Source organism: Lineus longissimus, chromosome 5 (assembly GCF_910592395.1).
Source record: "Lineus longissimus chromosome 5, tnLinLong1.2, whole genome shotgun sequence".
NCBI classification, from domain to species: Eukaryota; Metazoa; Nemertea; class Pilidiophora; order Heteronemertea; family Lineidae; genus Lineus; species Lineus longissimus.
The window spans coordinates 1,989,688-2,009,876 of NC_088312.1; the positions used below are offsets into that span (position 1 = coordinate 1,989,688).

Consider the following 20,189-nt stretch of genomic DNA (forward strand, 5'->3'; position numbering starts at 1 on the left):
TAAATATCATTTGATATCCATTTATTCATATGATATTCCATTGGTAGTGTCATTGGTAGTGCCATCTGAGCCATATTTTATCGCAATGAACGTAGGTCTATTGGCGATAAAAGCAGCTGCTGTACCACAAAAAATATTCGTGTGTAATCTGCTGTATGGTTTGCTGCATGGTTATCAGACCGGGTTTCGAATCACCCAAATAAAAGCATTATTGACTAGTGAGCCATTCCTTTGAGACAGTAAGACATGTTGTATCTGCGGTACTTGTATTGCCAAATTGCCAATTGTACGTATTTTCGGTATTCGGCTACAAGGACAACTTCTCAAATATTTTTACTTTATTTTTGGATTTGACCTCCCCATTTAGGCCTACATTGTTTGGCGACCTAGATTACAATTACCACCGTCACTGGCCAAATACAATCCTTGGACAGCTGGTAGACACTAAATGGATGCAGCTTCTTCTCGTTTTCTTTCTTCTACAATATCGTTCCAAACTTTCATGACTGTTTCCTTCGGTGTTTCCCATAGTTTCGCAAGCTGCGGCCAGCCTACAGCACCCGTAGTCAGGCAGTATTCATTGTTATCCAGTCTGTAGTAGTACTCCCCTAGAACGACAGACTGGGCATAGCGCGCCGCAACAACCGTCCGCAAAAGGTCAAGTTCAAAGTCTGTCAAGGTGACCTGACTCAGATATCCGGCAAGAACATGGCCCCCAACTTCAATTGCATCTAACGCTTTGCTACATGTCGAGAGGTACATTATTGTGATGCCGATTTCAAAAAGGTAACATGCATTTGCTATGTCTCCGAAGTCGATCACCCCGACTAGTTTAAACTTTGTGTCGGTTGTAGGGTTGTCATTTACGTCCATGGTGTCTCTCGGGGCAACCAGAATGTTTTGTTCGTTGTAGTCACCGTGGATGATACCTTAAAGAGAAAAAAACGTGTGAAGATGCTATTTGATATCATGTATGCACTAAGACAATAGACCGAACTCTGTAGCACTATAGACACAGAGAGCGTTTATGACTTCTTTGCTGTTGGAAATAAATGGAGGAAGGTTTTAATGAACACCATACCATGTAAATAGACTTTTATTCCTGAAATTCCCAGAGTTGCTTTTCCATTTTTTTTCAATATATACCTGAACCGACATTCCTGACCACTGCATGGATCTATGTGTTGTTAATTCATACACACAAAAATAGTGTCCTGACAACTGTTGTAAAATATTGTATCTCAAGCGAACAAGAGGGTGTGACACGAATTCCGTTCGACTATTTCTGTTCACGTGTTACATTGGTCATACATTGGTCATACACTGGTCATGCATTGGTCATATACTGGTCATGCATTGGTCATACACTGGTCATACATTGGTCATACACTGGTCATGCATTGGTTATACACTGGTCATGCATTGGTCATACACTGGTCATACACTGGTCATACATTGGTCATACACTGGTCATGCATTGGTCATACACTGGTCATACATTGGTCATACATTGGTCATACACTGGTCATACATTGGTCATACACTGGTCATACATTGGTCATACATTGGTCATACACTGGTCATACATTGGTCATACACTGGTCATACATTGGTCATACATTGGTCATACACTGGTCATACACTGGTCATACACTGGTCATACATTGGTCATACACTGGTCATACATTGGTCATACACTGGTCATACACTGGTCATACACTGGTCATACACTGGTCATACACTGGTCATACACTGGTCATACACTGGTCATACACTGGTCATACACTGGTCATACATTGGTCATACACTGGTCATACATTGGTCATACATTGGTCAAACATTGGTCATACACTGGTCATACACTGGTCATACATTGGTCATACACTGGTCATACACTGGTCATACACTGGTCATACACTGGTCATACATTGGTCATACACTGGTCATACACTGGTCATACATTGGTCATACATTGGTCATACACTAGTCATACACTGGTCATACACTGGTCATACATTGGTCATACATTGGTCATACATTGGTCATACACTGGTCATACACTGGTCATACACTGGTCATACACTGGTCATACACTGGTCATGCACTGGTCATGCACTGGTCATGCACTGGTCATGCACTGGTCATGCACTGGTCATGCATTGGTAATACACTGGTCATACATTGGTCATACACTGGTCATACACTGGTCATACACTGGTCATACATTGGTCATACACTGGTCATACATTGGTCATACACTGGTCATACACTGGTCATACACTGGTCATACATTGGTCATACACTGGTCATACATTGGTCATACACTGGTCATACACTGGTCATACACTGGTCATACACTGGTCATACACTGGTCATACATTGGTCATACACTGGTCATACACTGGTCATACACTGGTCATACACTGGTCATACACTGGTCATACACTGGTCATACACTGGTCATACACTGGTCATACACTGGTCATACACTGGTCATACACTGGTCATACACTGGTCATACACTGGTCATACACTGGTCATGCACTGGTCATGCACTGGTCATGCACTGGTCATACACTGGTCATACACTGGTCATACACTGGTCATACACTGGTCATACACTGGTCATACACTGGTCATACACTGGTCATACACTGGTCATACACTGGTCATACACTGGTCATACACTGGTCATACACTGGTCATACACTGGTCATACACTGGTCATACACTGGTCATACACTGGTCATGCACTGGTCATGCACTGGTCATACACTGGTCATACACTGGTCATACACTGGTCATACACTGGTCATACACTGGTCATACATTGGTCATACATTGGTCATACATTGGTCATACACTGGTCATACACTGGTCATACACTGGTCATACACTGGTCATACACTGGTCATGCACTGGTCATGCACTGGTCATGCACTGGTCATGCACTGGTCATGCATTGGTAATACACTGGTCATACATTGGTCATACACTGGTCATACACTGGTCATACACTGGTCATACACTGGTCATACACTGGTCATACACTGGTCATACACTGGTCATACACTGGTCATGCACTGGTCATACAATACACTGGTCATACACTGGTCATACACTGGTCATACACTGGTCATGCACTGGTCATGCACTGGTCATACACTGGTCATACACTGGTCAGACACTGGTCATACACTGGTCATACACTGGTCATACACTGGTCATACACTGGTCATGCACTGGTCATGCACTGGTCATACACTGGTCATACACTGGTCATACATTGGTCATACACTGGTCATACACTGGTCATACACTGGTCATACATTGGTCATACACTGGTCATACACTGGTCATACATTGGTCATACATTGGTCATACACTGGTCATACACTGGTCATACACTGGTCATACACTGGTCATACACTGGTCATACACTGGTCATACACTGGTCATACACTGGTCATACACTGGTCATACACTGGTCATACACTGGTCATGCACTGGTCATACACTGGTCATACACCGGTCATACACCGGTCATACATTGGTCATACACTGGTCATAGACTGGTCATACACTGGTCATACATTGGCCTTTTCAGATTTTAATACCTTTTTGGAGCTTGTCGAAGTGAGATGCCACCTCCTGACAAAATGCTTCAATGACTTCCTCCGCTAGGCGGCGTCTTTGTTCATCTCTAACCGAGTCGGTAAACTCCCGAAGATTCGATACCCGGTACATGCTCCAAATGTGGAGACGATCATCAAGCTCGGCAAGGTGCTCACTGGAGAAGTCCTGAAAGAGAATAGTTATAGACGAATAAAGGATCTAGCATTCAAGATCGCGATTACTAGTAAACGCATGTGGCTGCCACAAAATCGCTAGTGCAACATTTACCTTGAAAACATGGTTCATCTTCCCAAGAAATTTCCCAGCTTCGTAGAAAAGATCAAAATCAGGTTGCGGTATCTGGTAAAAGATCGTACCCGGTTTAAACATCAGGAGGCGAACAATATGCTGCGTGGGGCTATCTGGAAAAATGAGAGGACTATAGCACTGAGGTGAGGAGATGGTTTTAGTTCAGATCGTGCCCTCAAAAATGTCAACTGATATTTCGATGGCTTCCCATATTATTCATACCTGCGTACAAGTGTGCCTTCCTTCCAATACTGGCATGGTCAGTAAGCAACGCATGAAATGCATTGAAGCTCAAGATGCGTAAGATTTTAGTTCTCGCCTCTGAGAAATCAATTAGACCCCGCAGAAGAGCAGGAAAACCTAACGTCAACGTCTCAGTTCTTTTCTTGATGTGTTTTGTGGAGATGGCATAAAAACACGTTGGTCATTTGCTCATTTGCATAAAGCTGTCATATACAACACCCCATCTGTCTCATCTGCCCCATCTGCCACCGGTCAAATGTGTATCATGTGTATCATGAGCATATGTAATGGCTATGTTCAGCTGATCGAAGAATTGTTCAAGTTCGAGTTGTGCGGAATTGGCTTGGGTCAACGCGTGACCCGAGAGAGCTCTGTCCTACCGCGCGTCTTTCGGAAGTGGCGGTTGCTATGAGGTTGAAACCATACGTTCCCTAGTTGTCTGACACTTTATTTGAAAGACTCTGATCCAATTAACCACCTACGCGTTAAAGTCGCTTAGTGTTTCAGGCTCTCCAACTCTATTTTGGAATTGCTGTAACCACAAGTAGACTGAGCATTCGTTTGTCGATATCCACGATTAATATAGTACTGCAGAATTAATATATTTGGTAAACTGCAACAAAGAAAATTGAAAGAAATATTTTTGTAACCTCCGGTAGTTGATTTTAGTTACTGGATGACAGTAACCAGAAACTGAACCTCTTTTTCTATTACCAGATATTCTATTCCCCTCCTCATCTTCCTGGTAGATTGTTTCCAACGAAGAAAGTTTCCCTTCAACAGTTTTGACTGGCAGTGGACACAACCCGGGGATACCGGCATCAAGGTGAAGCATGAGATGGGACTGGGCATCTAGGGGTAGAATAAAGATTGGTTAACAAGTGTTCTGAACGCCGAACAACGCCAACGTGAACGATTATCCCATTGTTCGACCTCCTGATAACGCTGTTGAACATACATGTATATTCTTGCATTTCGGGGGCTATGCGAAAAAGGCAATGTTACGAAATTCTTCGTCAACTGTAAATTGAAGTTATGTAATCATGCTTACATGTGGTTAAGCTAATAAACTGCGCATTCTTTGAGACATTTTGTTTCAATGACAGTTCTTTGACCAATGACGAGTGGCTCGTACAATCAAACGATTGCGGTCTCATGTGGATTTGAAGCTCGCGTTGATGGTTAGATAACGTTACGTAAAGGGAGGGTCAGTTTAAAGCCCATTAAAAAAGTTTGTATATACCGACGTTCTCTCTGCTGTGTACGTTCTCTCCCACCTACTGTATATGTACCAGAGCGGTATAGGGGTCAGGTTTTGGACCTGCCCAACTTACCGAGATAGCCTGGCTTCTTACTATCCAAAGTGTTGACTATCTTCAGCACGTATCCGTGCGGCCAGACCTCATCGATGAACTTGTTCTTACAATCAGCGGATACAGTGAGGTGAAAGTTCCTGTCGTCGTATCCATTGAATTCCTTCACCGCCGTCACAGTAAGGCCATACAGCCGACCCGCCAAGTCCCGGGCCTGAGTCTGAGTGAGCAAACACCGGATGGACACGCCAAGTTTGGCCAAGTCCACAGAATCGGACAACAGATGATCAGTCCCCTCAGCCATGGTCGATATCAACGTGATATACTACTTTGAAACGATGATTGCGTTCGTCGAGTAGTTTTTATCTGAACTAATTTCTTTGACATATCCATGTACATGTCTATCAATGACCTAATTCAACAATATATAATACCAGGACACGTGGGCCTAAAGTTAGGACATATCACAGGTTATGCTTATATTCGTCCCATACACGGACTTTGTGAGACTCGAAAGTGTTGTACATGTTGTACATGCTTTAGCACATTACTACTGAGGCATGACGACGTGTGACGGCCTGCCAATTCGACCGTCCACATAACCCCGATTCGGAAAAGGAAATTCAATGGACTGATTGTGACCTTGTCAATTACACGGATTGAGCTACATGTAGTTATTTTTTGTTTTGAGCCAATTACGGTGGTCATTTCCAGTGATTATGTGTCGAATAGGTCAGCAACAGGCAAATTAATAGATATTGTCAAATTAAGGTAGAAATTACATGTAGGCCCTATACATAATTTACTTAACGGATATAATTCGAGCCAATATAGGCCAACAAATTTCCTCTCTAACCACTAGCTGCAGTTCGTGGTTGGTTTGGCCTGAGTCATACCATACAACGAAACCTTCACACAGAAAATGCAAGTTTTTAACATCTTGGCTGGGAAAAGACTCTTCACAACCAACACCAAGAATTAAAGACAAAGCTGAAGGCTTTAAACCAATAATTGTCCGGCGACAGGTCGAGTAGAGATTCTTACATTCTTCGACCATATTCGATTTTCAAGAGAGAAAAGACCAAGGATCGAAATTTACCTGTAAAACTTGATGAGAATAAAGAGAATTGCGCCTAAAATGACAAGTGACTTGGTAGAGACGGTCACAACCAATCGGACAATGAAGCGACTACGCCAATATGACAAGTGACTTGGTAGAGACGGTCACAACCAATCGGACAATGAAGCGACTACGCCAATATGACAAGTGACTTGTTAGAGACGGTCACAACCAATCGGACAATGAAGCGACTACGCCAATATGACAAGCGACTTGGTAGAGACGGTCACAACCAATCGGACAATGAAGCGACTACGCCAATATGACAAGCGACTTGGTAGAGACGGTCACAACCAATCAGACAATGAAGCGACTATGCCAATATGACAAGTGACTTGGTAGAGACGGTCACAACCAATCGGACAATGAAGAGACTACGCCAATATGACAAGTGACTTGGTAGAGACAGTCACAACCAATCGGACAATGAAGAGACTATGCCAATATGACAAGTGACTTGGTAGAGACGGTCACAACCAATCGGACAATGAAGCGACTACGCCAATATGACAAGTGACTTGGTAGAGACGGTCACAACCAATCGGACAATGAAGCGACTACGCCAATATGACAAGTGACTTGGTAGAGACGGTCACAACCAATCGGACAATGAAGCGACTACGCCAATATGACAAGTGACTTGGTAGAGACGGTCACAACCAATCGGACAATGAAGCGACTACGCCAATATGACAAGTGACTTGGTAGAGACAGTCACAACCGATCAGACAAAGAAGAGACTATGTCAATATGACAAGCGACTTGGTAGAGACGGTCACAACCAATCGGACAATGAAGCGACTACGCCAATATGACAAGTGACTTGGTAGAGACAGTCACAACCGATCAGACAAAGAAGAGACTATGCCAATATAACAAGTGACTTGGTAGAGACAGTCACAACCGATCAGACAAAGAAGAGACTACGCCAATATGACAAGCGACTTGGTAGAGACGGTCACAACCGATCAGACAAAGAAGAGACTATGCCAATATGACAAGCGACTTGGTAGAGACAGTCACAACCGATCAGACAAAGAAGAGACTATGTCAATATGACAAGTGACTTGGTAGAGACGGTCACAACCGATCAGACAAAGAAGAGACAATGCCAATATGACAAGCGACTTGGTAGAGACGGTCACAACCGATCAGACAAAGAAGAGACTATGCCAATATGACAAGTGACTTGGTAGAGACGGTCACAACCGATCTGACAATGAAGAGACTATGACAGATTGTCATAACTTACCAGAAGACACTAAGGAGGCCCAATGCATCAACGAAGACCAACGACCAAATGGTCCTTTTCTTGTAAAATCTATTCTCCACGAGTCACATACTGAACAATTATCTTCGATCTTCGATTAAATTACACAAAGTTTCTACGAAGTCTTACAAAATCTGAATTTTACATTCTTGCAAACATGTAACATAGGGCCTTGAAAATAACGGGGTTACAGTTATCGACCAATGATTATGAGGTTTTTGTCACATCCTATTCACTAGGATACATAGATCGGTAAAATCCTAACAATGCTATTTCTGCATACAGGACACTTCCGAGGCACTGGTAATAACACCACACAGTCTGCGCACAGGCAGATATGCCCACAGTCTAATAAAACGACCTCCCGGGTTTGGGTCAAGCAGACCACACAGAACTGAGAGTCGTCACCATCCACTGGACTATCACTTCTCTCAGTTCTAGTATTTTCAAATATCCTTGGATTCTGACTGCGTAGTTCACGGATCTCAGCAAGCGCATCTTCGAATTCATGCTCTGCCTGATATTCCTCGTAATATCTTTTCAACAATATGACAAGTATCACACCACCTGCAATACCAAATATGCCGCCTAGAACTTTATAAACGAATGCTCTATCCTCCATCTTTTTCACCAATTCTGTTTTTGTCAGTGTACTTAGTATATATGAGGCGCCATTCGCAGGTGGCACTAAGGTTAAAACTCCTTTTTCAACAGACAATTGTCCGATACCCGTCATCTTTGTACCAACAGGAAACATTGTCTCAGTTTCCTGAAAACCTTTGGATACATCACCAAAGATGCGATCAAGGCTTTTCTCGAGTACATTAGTTTGGGACGGCTCGAAGTGGTCATGCACCACGCTAAGATTGTCCATGAGATATTCGGCTTCTTTAGGTTCGTTGATGACGATCCTGACATTGTTGATGCCACAGATGACGAAGGGTACAACCTTGGTGATATCGCGAAGAATCCGAGAGTTGTCTGACCTGCAATTCAAGAGATAACCCATTTGTTTAAGCAGATTGAACTTTCAGTGAACTCTTCTCTCATGAAACATTGAAAGGTGTTAAATTTGATGTTTAAAACGAAGTCTGAGTAATGATCACAGGGATATACATCTCAAATCTGAAGCAATGTATAATTTGTATTCACAAGACGTCATCTTTGCCCTCTCCCACAATGACTCAGTTATAAAAAGAACATTTTGAACTTGATATACTAGAATTACAGACTAACCAGTGGCCCTGACTGCGTTTTGTTCTATACTCTTTCAGAATTAACTGCTGAATGATTCCCTGCACGCCAGGTTTATGGACGCTGGAGATGGCGGTCTCTTCAGCCTCAGCCGGTCCTCGGATACAGGCATAGGGTATGGTTTGGTCTGCAGCTTTCTTCACTTTTGTTAGGAGGTCTGGGGTGATGTCAAATTCTGGTGCATCCTGGAGTACAGAATAGTTTTGGAACATGTATAGAATTTATATCATTACATAGTTTGGCACAAAACATTGCAGGAACATAGCCTCATAGGGCATGGGGCAAAGTCCCATGACTCCTTGTCCAGGGGCCATATCATGACAACTTATTCAAGTTATGTGTGGCTTCTATTCTCAACTTCTAGGTTACGGTGAAGGTCCTTGACAAACCCAATGGCAATGGGTTGTGAATCTCGCAAAAATCACTTTTTCAACACCAGCACGGTCCACAACCACAGGCCACGGCACGGCAACCACATTATTAATGAATAACTTGTTTGTTAGATAGATGGACAACAGTAGGCCACATCCTCTAACGCCGGAGTCAGTTGTATGCTCCTTCCCTCGCACAATACACGTTACTGACCTCGGTCATTAGATTAGGTCATGAACAGAGGGCATGCATTGAATGCGCTACGCTTACGCATGTAGGGGCCTGCAGTTACACTACAGTGCATTTTCTCGAACCAACCTGAACTTTCTTAACAGCCTCTTTATTGCTCCTGTAAAATCTGTAGAAAAGTAGTGTGATGACAGTGTCGATGCCAAGAATGATCAGGTCCAACACAGGCATCGTCAAATCTAATATTTTTTCAGAAATCAGTGATTTAAAAGCATGTTTTGGAATGGAAAGCAACAGGAATACGGGTGAGACAGTGTCGCCATCTAGGATAATTTGAACTGATCAGGCTAAATAGTGTTACGCGCTCAGTACAGATGGCAGCACCTAACGGTGACGAAATTAGCGGTGTCTTCGGATTACAAGGTTGCGACTATTGCCTTTGCCACGCCGGTGGAGTGCCACTGGCCAATTGTGAAATAGTGGTTCAGCCTATCCATGCATTTCTTATCCCTGGGAGGCATAGACAGGTATCCCAATGCAGCAGCTGCAATCCAGGTTGTGACATGTTTTAGGAAAATCAAGTCCAATACCAATTAAACTAAAGGAAAATACAGAGGCAAAATAAAAGAATTTCATTCTTTATTCTTTACACAAATAATAAAAAAACATAAATTTCATGTCAGTTGATCCTGTGAAGATCTCAACAGCGTCTGGGATTCGGAAGACTTTTTGACATCAACAGCCGTGACAAAAGACAATTAGAAGCAAGACACGAGCATCATCTAGCAAACTGCATGACAAGTTCACAGTGATTTGTTTGAGGGAACATATCCACTGGGACGGCTTTCTTAAGCAAAAATGGTTGACCCTTGTATTCTTTGTCTTCAGGCTGACATAAACTGGAAGAACAGAATAAAATTTCTTTTGACAAAGTTTAGTTTCCATGGTATCCAGATCCCTTAGAAAACAGGCCTACCTGTTCTCACAGCTCATTATAACCAAGCTGAAGCTCCAAGTTTCACACCCCCGATCACATCTAACTTTATCACATCAAACTGAATACAGAGGCTGCATTGTGCTGTCAATCGGACAACAATCAATGTCCTAAACCTGGCTGACAAAGTGCGCCTGGGTGAATAACATCACCACACTTCTCTCCTGCCCTTGTTGTTCAGACAACAATGTGCAACAAGATGATATACCACGTAAATATCCAAGATACGATCTGGGCCGAGCCTACTTACGATTTGAAGTTGTTGAAACAAAACCCTTTAGGTTTACAAGTGACGTAGATGACTCGTCTAATGGCAGGAAACTCCCTTATACACTTGATTAGTTTCTTTTCTGAAATGATAATACCAAAACGAGATAAAATGTTGTCATTTATAAGTAAACAAGTAAATAAGTAAACAAATGTTGGTCGAATAACTTCATCCAGTCTGTCAGCGCTGTCAGCAGTTCCACCTGGTACTAATTGTTATACTGTGAAGTTAAAAGTTCTTACTCAGTCCCCCTCTCCCTGGGTTAAGAACAGCAACCAAATCATCGTTGTCCGACACTTCCCCCCGAGACATCAAGACCTTGATGAATCCCTCAGCTTGCGCACAAATAAACTCAGCATTTTTTACATCTGAAATGAAAAAGATGGAAATCACATAAAGACCAAAGCATGCTAGATTGTACTGGATCATCCAGGCAGTTGCCATGTCTTTAAAGACATCGGCAATTTTGGTGAAAGTGTTCTTTGATTTCAAATACATAATCGATGTACTCATTCTTTAAGATTTGTTTTTACTCACTATTGAAACTTGTATTCCACTCAGCGTCATCCACTGCCTGCTGGATCTTCTCTACCCCGACAACCTTCTTTACAAACTGAGACAAAATAATACCAATCGTCCCAGTTCCACAGCAGACGTCAAATAACACTGATTCTTTAGTCAATTCACAATAGTCTCGGACAGTATTGTACAAAACCTCGGCACCAAGCGTGTTTGTCTGAAAGAATGAGTCTGGCGAGATCTGGAATTTGTATCCATGTAGAGTTTCCTGGAGACAAGGTTTGCCGTGGAGAAGGATGTATGGAGATTCAGTGTTCGTGCATTTCACCTTCCAACTGTAAAGAAGACATTCTTCTTTCACCAAATAAACAGAATACAGTCGAGCTCACATTCACCTCATGATCTTCATCTCCGGCAATATGGGCCTCCGTTGTCTTTGACTCTGTCCATGCAAAGTCCAAAGCTTGTGAAGTAAGTTACTAATTATATCCAGCATTACAAAGTTACAGACCTTGACATATATATATCATTCTCCTACAAATTCTCTATACATAAATGTAGATGTGCTTACCAAGTCTGAAAATATAGTGAAGACAGGTTACACACACTCCCTTCACCAGAGATGAAAAATTCCCTCAACTCCTCTTTAGCAAGTTCGATCTGGTCCTGGAAAAAAAGGAATCCACAAAGTAACACACTTCTCAAGAGAACAATTGGATGAGATCTATACCAGTACATACAGTAGGACCTCTCTCATAAAAGACACTATCGGGACTGACAAATGCTGTCCTTAATTGAGAGGTGTCCTCATTACAAAAGTCAAACTGTCTTCCTGATTTATCAGTACAGGACTTTGCACCGATACCACCATTCTTAACCTTACCTCTGATAACTTCTGTGGATGAAAGCGTACAATGAACATTGTCTCATTCTCTAGATTTGACCTGATCTTGATCGAGTGCCAGTGTCCTCCGTCACCAAAGTGATTACAAACTGGGAATCTTGTCTTCGTTAGGAATCTGTTGTAGAGCTGAAAAACAAAATATTTTAGGAGTCAAGCCATGTTTTCAGTATTATCAAAGAGAGCAAATTTCACGTCCCGAACAGGAATTGCCAATTATCTGAAGGACACATACGAGGCAGTTGAATTCAGAATCATTTGCGTTCATGGTGTATTTTCACGAAGAAACTCAGGGTACCGCTATAATGAATTTAGTAGCAGCTTATTCTTTCACAGTGGTTTTATTTAGATTTTGGTCCGTCCCACTGCACTAACCTTAGCTATCAGTTTATGACTGTCTTTTACATTGATGAGTCTGCATATCTGAACACATGTTGGAGATTCACCTGAAAATGAATTATTTTACAATTTCATGGTGTCTCTTCGCAGGTCAGCTATAATTTGAATGATTTTGAACTACAAACTACTGACTATTCAGAATACACCACTAGGTCAGAGACTAGTTCATTTGAAGGAGCCGACAAATTAACTTCAGCACAGGGTTATTGAAACCTCCTCGGCTCTGACACTGTTTTATACTCACTTTTGAACATGTAATTTCCAACCAGATGACCAGCTACGAGATTTCCATTGACGTCTTCTCCAATACTCATTTCGTCCTTATTGCGGTAACCAGTGATGACAGGCTACAAAGAATTGGTTGAAAGTTTAAGTAATTGCAGGTAAAATGCTTGTTTATAATTTGAAATCTTGTTCGTTTCTAATGTGCATATTATATTATCATTATTGTTTTACTGCTTACCGATGGTTTGATTGCCTCCAGTGGTCCAGCCAAGCCATCACAGTCTCCGATATGGTCGACAAGAGACTGCAGCTTCAGACCCTTATGGTTGTGAAGAAGTTGGTTGGCTAGGGTTTTTAAAACATACTGCATGTACTTGGTCTTTATCTGAAAAGCAAGGAATGAACTGATGAAGTTCAGCATGAATCCCAAAGGCTTGTTATGCCATCTCACATGGGCAGTGCAAAATAAGTGCATCTCACCTTAAGTTGTTCTTCATAGGGAATATCATAGAGTGGTGTGGTTGACTTGGCTACCCTAGAAGAAAGAGAAAGCAATCATCATTGATGTCAATGACTAGTTGCAATACGATGAAGTAAAATATTGCTAAATGATGGAATATCTTGCAGCCTGTAGTCCAAACTGCATTCTAATTGGCAGAAGGCGACGCTTTACTTACATTTCATACTGATTCTCAGCAGTGACAGGAGGAGGCTGTCTTTTTTTTTTACTGATTGTCAAATGCCACTTTGGGTTGAACTCTCTCTTTTGTTCATCAGTTGTAGAAAGACATCTGCAAAATTTACAAGAAGATGAGAAGATGAATTAAAAGCTCAAGGGTATTCAATGAAGGGATATAGAGTAATGCATTGATTAACTACGTGCATAGCCAAGCCCTGGGCAGGGAGTGCAACTCCTGGGGTGTAACTTTAGACTGAATCTGAAATCATGAAATGAAGTCATGTGATGGCGCAGGTTCTGTGTCCTGTACTGTGAGGATCAACCTGAATAAAACAGTAACAAGAGGAATGACAATGATAAACAACTGTTTATTTTGATGAACTATAACCTTATGATTATCTTATTCGTTTCTGGACTCAATATTTTGGTTTGAAAAAGGACTTTTAGACTTTTATTTGAGAGAAAATCTGTCAATTTCCACTTCAAAGCCATCATTGCAATCAGCGCCACCTAGCTCGAAATTCCACCTGATATTCCACCTTTTTTACCAACCTTGTTGTCAATGTTGTAGGGGATAGTCGCAGGAAAAGTGCGCAGTCTCAGTTTTCTGAAGATGATTGCAAGTATTTTCCAATTTATCCTAGTTTTTCAGCCGTAAATTCATGATAATATGTGACTTTCTAATGTCTTCGTTTTTCATAGAACGTAGCAGAGCACTTGGATGACAGATGTATTCTATATTTACAGATTTTGTGGTGAGAAATCCTTGACAATGCTTGATAACTGAGCTGATTCCCCTGAGAGAAAACCCCGAAAATATTCACCGAAATGTCTCAAGTTCAAGGGCCTCCGCCAGCCAGTCTTCCCGTCAGTAGCCCAACAAAGCCTGGACCAAGTCACACTGTGGGCGGCAAAAAGTCAGGGAAGAAAGGTGGGTTTATACTTATAGTACGTCATACATTGTCATACATACATAGGCGTACGGTAGCTACACTGTTAGCTTACATCGCTGCTGAGCCTGAAAAGGTGTGCACTGGGGACTACAAAAAAACAGCAGCAAACAAAATACTGTGTATAAATCGTATACCCGTTGTTCTTTTGTTCATTTGTTCATTGCCTGCCATTGCCAGTCACTGGCAACATATCGTGCACTGTGCACGATATGTTAGCTCTGACATGTCTGAACGGCCGCCTCCTAAAAGAATCAAACCTTTTGCTACTGATGACTATTACATGTAAAAAAACCTGTCACTATTTGTGTTGCAGGGAAACGAGAAGGCGATAGCACACGACCGTGTAAGGAACACACCTTCCTGACAGATGTAGCAGATGTAAGAGAAATGGAACATGGACTCTTACAGTTACTGGAGGATTTCCATTCAGGAAAGCTGCAGGCATTTGGTAAGATATCATCAGTAAAAGACTATTTGAAAGCCTCATTGGATACAGACAATGGTTCCTGACATTTTGTCTGACTGGCTTATCAAGGAGTTGACGGAGAATGGGATGAAGGTAACACCATTCAGCCTCTGTTCGTGCAGTTACTACACTAATTCGATTCAACCAAATTGGCATTTGACCAAACATTTGCCACTATTCAGCTGTACGCCCACCTTATATAATTTAATGTCAAATTCACTGGAACATCCCTATTATTTTTTCACCATTTTTATGTCCTGCTTCTTTTTTCTTCCAGGGCAAGACTGTACCTTTGATAAGATGGACATGGTGAGAGAACAACAAGAGAAGTTGACCAGACTCCACTTTGAACTCGACACACAACAAGAAATACAAGGGTATTACATTTATTCTCTAAAGTTATCAAAAATGCATAACTTAACACCTTCAGCGCCGAACCACGTAGATCTACGTGGCCCAAATCCCCCCTTTTTGAGTTGGTTATCGGAGTCTCATGGACTTCATGAAAGAACTACGCCATCGCCATCTTCAGGGCAAGATTGGAACTGAAAAGACCCAAACGGTCTGTCAGTTCCTACCATGCCCTGAAGATGGCGGTGACGAAGTTCAGAACTTCAAAAGACTTCATTTTCACGCCATCTTCAGGGCAAGGTATGAACTGAAGACCTTTTCTTGTTGTTCAGTTCCTTCCTTGTCCTGAAGATGGCGATGGCGTAGTTCTTTCATGAAGTCCATGAGACTCCGATAACTAGCTCAAAGGGGAGGGGGGATTTGGGCCACGTAGGTCTACGTGGTTCGGCGCTGGAAGGTGTTAACGCCTACTGAAATGCAAGACAAAGACTGTTTTAACTGAGTTGAAAGGAAATAGGTTTTAGTTGGTAAGTGTAGAGGGCAGCAGTGTGTTGTCTTCATCATTCACGTCTTACTCATTTTCGGTGTGCTTATGATTTGCCTCAGTTGTAGTGATACCCTCTATTTCTACAGGGGCAGCAGGATAGATTTAAAGCTCAGTGTTCTCCCGTCCGACGAACCAAAAGGGGATGACATTGACACTAACTGATATTTTCCCTTTTCAGGATGGACACTGACCAAGGACGGGAAATGGCACAGAAAAATATGGACCAGTTGATGGAGAAGTTACAGGAGCTCAATAATTCTATGTATCCTTTCAATCAACTGAAAACTGACAAATTTTCTTACGAAAACCAATTTTACTTGATAATGTTCTGTTTATTATCGTCCTCAGAACACTGAATGTATTAACCCTTGACTTCTCTCAGATTGAATCTCCAGAAAACAGAGAACCCACTACAGCTAGGGAAGTCGCCAAAACATCCTGCCACATAACATTCAAGAGCAGCGACGGTGTATTCAATGAATGAAACAGAGGTGCCCAGTGACTTTCAGAATGATGCATCCAAGACACGTTAAAGAGACATTTATGAGACCAAAGGAAATAAGAGTTTTGATTTGTTGGGAACAGAGCACAAAAAATGGATCTCTCAACTGAGTTATTGATAGAATAATTTTTCTTTAAATTCTATTGTAAATATCGTGTATAAATCATGTCAATAAATCATGTTGATAATCTAAGATGGATTCGAATATTAATAAATGGTTTTGGGTCTCCGAGGTATCTCTACAGACCCATTCCTACACCAGCTTGCTGGTTGTGACTTTGTCCTCATAAGACCTCGTAAGCAATCTGAGATGAAGGAAAGCAAACCGCTGAATATCCGTGCAAGCTGGATATGAAAAGCCGAGGATAATTTTGTGGTGTATTTTCAGGACGGGTTACGTTTGGTCACCATCTGACGCCACATTGTTACTCCAAGGAGGATTTTCTTTAACATAGTTTAATGTTTTCAACTGTACTCGCATTTCATTACCCTAAAGTATCCCGAAACTCTCACCACGCACATAAATATTCGAGCATTTACAACAATGTAAGTCCTCGGAGAAAAGGACAACGCTTCCTTGTTACATCCCATACTCCGCGGTCATCTCGCGGTTCAACTATTGCGCCACTTTCATGTTTTGTAATTCTGCAAATTGATATAATTACCTCCCCACGAAGTCTATCGTCGACTCATCAAGAGCCAATTAAGGAAAGGATCTTACCACAGTTATCTTCTGCCTATTCCCCGGCCATGTGGTAGGGCGGTGCCCACGGTACGGACAGAAACCAGCGTGATACCTGCTAAATTAGTTCAAGAGGGATTTGAAGAGGTTTCAACTCTATTGGTAAATAATAAGTGTTTCTAACTCTGCGACACGATTTAATAAAGTTTGCAAGGTTATTAATAAGCCACTCGAAGATAAGGAAATATCTTGGCTAGGCAGGGTCTCCTGACGGGACAAAGCGTAGCATCTGTCCTCAATACACCCGGATGGTCCGACTCCGTATTTGCTCCATCAGCTGGTCCTATACCCCGGATGTTAACTTGACGGTGCTCCTCTGGGATGCGAGGCAAACATGGCCTTTAACAGAACACTACAGTTTGTCTAACCCCATGGTGGGCCATGCGGAGAACGGTCTCATTAGCCAAATCTGTCCCGAGAAGTGAATGGCACAGTCTTTCAGTTGAGTTGCCCTGAAAGCGATGGCAGGATTCGCGTCGAATGCCATCACAGAGGTAGGCCAACTTCTTGCTACAGGACATTGCCCCAAGTGAAGCGGACGATAACTAATGAACGCGCTCCGCTCTCTTGTGAAAGACACACTAAAATTATCTCTGAGAAAATTGGCCGTTTGGACCTTAAGAGCTCTAATCAGAGGCTGTGGCATAACTAAGGCGATTCACTAACCGTTCATTAGACAGTTAAAGAACTGAAGTAACTAGAAGACCGGTTATTACGCGATATTCGGGCGAGTAAACACTGCCATGGTGGCATGATGATCAACCTCCAGCTGAAGTCCTTGGTGAGGAGAACGTCTTCCCAAAGACAGTTTTGACTGCTGAATTACACTGATCCCCCCTCAAAAAGTACATCCTCTTGCAATATGAAGCAACGAAATGAAATGATATTGCCAAAGACGATGAAAGCCTTTGGCTCTTCATAGCTTACGATGACAGCATCAAATGCTTAGGTCATGTAGGTCGGTGGATGTGATTGTCACGAATCGGACTGAGGCCATCAGGTCTTCCTCCGTTCCCCACCGACAGTTATTTATTGACAAGTTGTTCCTCCGGTCAGGTTGTGTCATTGTCGGAGACGATATAGCCCTGCGTCTTTCAGTCCCCATGTAAGTGGTATCACAACTGGAGACAGTATATGCATAGTTGAAATCTAAACATCTCTATAGAAGTGTCAATTATTGGAGACAAAAGTACCTAAAGTCTGTCCGAAAGATCTTGTCACCTGGTGTCTATAGTCGATCAGTGATTGCAGTGTGAAGATGCGACCTAGTTGATTGGAGACAACCTAAGCCGACGACACGCGAATCCGTATGTTGAGAGACATTTCGGTCTCCACATAAGACGCAAAGTGATAACTTTTTCAGACGAACAAAAGATAACTTTTCGTCAACTCGAGACGACACTATTCTGTCGTACATAAGATTTACAATCATGTTTGTCATCAGTTTATTCGTAGTTAGCCTGATGACTTTCATATCAAAATCAATCACAGTCCATTCGTTATTCATATTATTCATAAATCTTGGTCTTCATTCGTGACGGGACCACCCTCCTCATCCGCAAACAGTTGTACGTTCACGGCCGGGTAAGTTATGTTTTGATTTACACGGCAACGGCCGCTAATGAGGGTTGGGTCGGCATGACATGTCCTGCGGGCACAGGGAGACCAGGAGGACATCACCAGACCCTCAAGGCGACACTTCATTAACCGATACTCAAACTGTGACGGGTAGAGTTGGACAATACCCGACCAAATTAGCTCGCGCTGTTCTGAAAGTTGTCTGTTCTTTTACCTCGGCTTGTCATGAACCATATGGGCCTTTATGAGCAGAAGGGACGGACCCAGGCCGAGCGTGGACGGTTATAGTCCTATCGAGAGTAATTAGGACTGGTTGCGCCTTGTCCGGCGGCGGCGAGCGCAGGCGACGGGCAAGCTAACGAAACAACATCATGCGGAAGACTGGAACCATACCCAAGGTTTGGGAAAATGAGCGGAAACAGGACATAGTGTTATTCACCTGCGGGGGGCGGCGTTCATTTTGTGTTTCTCGGATTCACACGCCTAAACTAAACATGTTTATCCTGGAGACAAATTTGGGTAAAAAAGTTCTTTTTGCAGAAATAACACTAATTAGGCGATTTCCTTACCCATAATGAGTGTAATGGAGCCTAAAGCAGGCAATGGGTCAAGACACTCCAGTCGCTTTCTTCTTTGCGGACCAATACTTGAACGTCTAGGCTTGGCTGGTGAACACCCGAGTCCCAGGCGATAATTAGCGTTATTCACGTTCAAGTGGACACTTGTCGTATTGGTGCGATATTGTCAAGGTTTGTTGAGAGATTGTCCATTTCTCTTTTCGTAGATTCTCTAAACAGTGAGTGCTATTCCTTGGTTTGTCCCAGTCACTTCAAATCAGGGTGATTCTTTGAAATGAGATGTGGCAAAGCAAAGTTCACTGTGACGAATCTAGGTTGTCCAACTATCTTATTTTTTAGAATTCTGAAGAATGTCACTCGAATGGGTTTGTACTGCGGCGTATAGTTTGTAACCCAGGCCATATTGCCCCTTCCTGTATCAGCATCTAACCATGCGACAATGAGAAGCCTTTGACCGACGGCGGCCCGAGCAGGTGACGAGAAAGAAAGAATACCACAGGATGAGAGGTCGAGTAATGAGCAATGCCGCGAGGCCACAAAAAGATACCCACTTATCACCCTCGGGCGTGGGATCTTAGGCAGCTATGGCCTGCGATGGGCTCTGAAACTGGCCTTGTCCGCCAGAGGTAGGCCCTATTACGTTTAGGGGTACCTCTGGTCGAAGACGGAGTCACAAGGCCATAAAACACACTTGACGCTAACCGTAGTGGCGTGAAGAACGCTTATCCCGCTTTTTATGAGGAATACTCCTTGGAGAATAACATCGCCAAGGACAGAGCGAACGCCGCTGAAGAAGAAGAAG

The 20,189-nt window shown here is 42.7% G+C and overlaps 4 protein-coding genes across 4 annotated transcripts; 1 reads left to right on the forward strand and 3 right to left on the reverse strand.

Moving 5' to 3' along the window:
* Positions 1–6: 6 nt before the first annotated feature.
* Positions 7–5,881, reverse strand: LOC135488229 (hydroxylysine kinase-like). Its single transcript, XM_064772741.1, has 5 exons — positions 5,502–5,881; positions 4,882–5,019; positions 3,904–4,037; positions 3,618–3,801; positions 7–929 (listed from the first exon to the last, which is right to left on the reverse strand). The coding sequence occupies exons 1-5, from the start codon at positions 5,782–5,784 to the stop codon at positions 445–447; spliced, it is 1,224 nt and encodes a 407-aa protein (XP_064628811.1). The 5' UTR covers positions 5,785–5,881; the 3' UTR covers positions 7–444.
* Positions 5,882–7,904: 2,023 nt separating this feature from the next.
* LOC135488230 (mitochondrial ubiquitin ligase activator of nfkb 1-like) lies at positions 7,905–9,998 on the reverse strand. The gene is made up of 3 exons (XM_064772742.1): positions 9,815–9,998; positions 9,107–9,309; positions 7,905–8,856 (listed from the first exon to the last, which is right to left on the reverse strand). Exons 1-3 carry the CDS (start codon positions 9,914–9,916, stop codon positions 8,106–8,108), a joined length of 1,056 nt encoding a protein of 351 aa, XP_064628812.1. The 5' UTR covers positions 9,917–9,998; the 3' UTR covers positions 7,905–8,105.
* Positions 9,999–10,366: 368 nt separating this feature from the next.
* On the reverse strand, positions 10,367–14,163 carry LOC135488373 (tRNA (uracil-5-)-methyltransferase homolog B-like). The gene is made up of 12 exons (XM_064772961.1): positions 14,059–14,163; positions 13,669–13,782; positions 13,472–13,526; positions 13,230–13,376; positions 13,011–13,113; positions 12,743–12,813; positions 12,350–12,496; positions 12,038–12,132; positions 11,485–11,801; positions 11,190–11,315; positions 10,930–11,029; positions 10,367–10,584 (listed from the first exon to the last, which is right to left on the reverse strand). Exons 1-12 carry the CDS (start codon positions 14,160–14,162, stop codon positions 10,464–10,466), a joined length of 1,500 nt encoding a protein of 499 aa, XP_064629031.1. The 5' UTR covers position 14,163; the 3' UTR covers positions 10,367–10,463.
* Positions 14,164–14,239: 76 nt separating this feature from the next.
* LOC135488329 (coiled-coil domain-containing protein 28B-like) lies at positions 14,240–16,672 on the forward strand. Its single transcript, XM_064772895.1, has 6 exons — positions 14,240–14,289; positions 14,418–14,601; positions 14,937–15,071; positions 15,367–15,466; positions 16,166–16,249; positions 16,370–16,672. Exons 2-6 carry the CDS (start codon positions 14,499–14,501, stop codon positions 16,434–16,436), a joined length of 489 nt encoding a protein of 162 aa, XP_064628965.1. The 5' UTR covers positions 14,240–14,289; positions 14,418–14,498; the 3' UTR covers positions 16,437–16,672.
* The last annotated feature ends 3,517 nt before the right edge of the window (positions 16,673–20,189 follow it).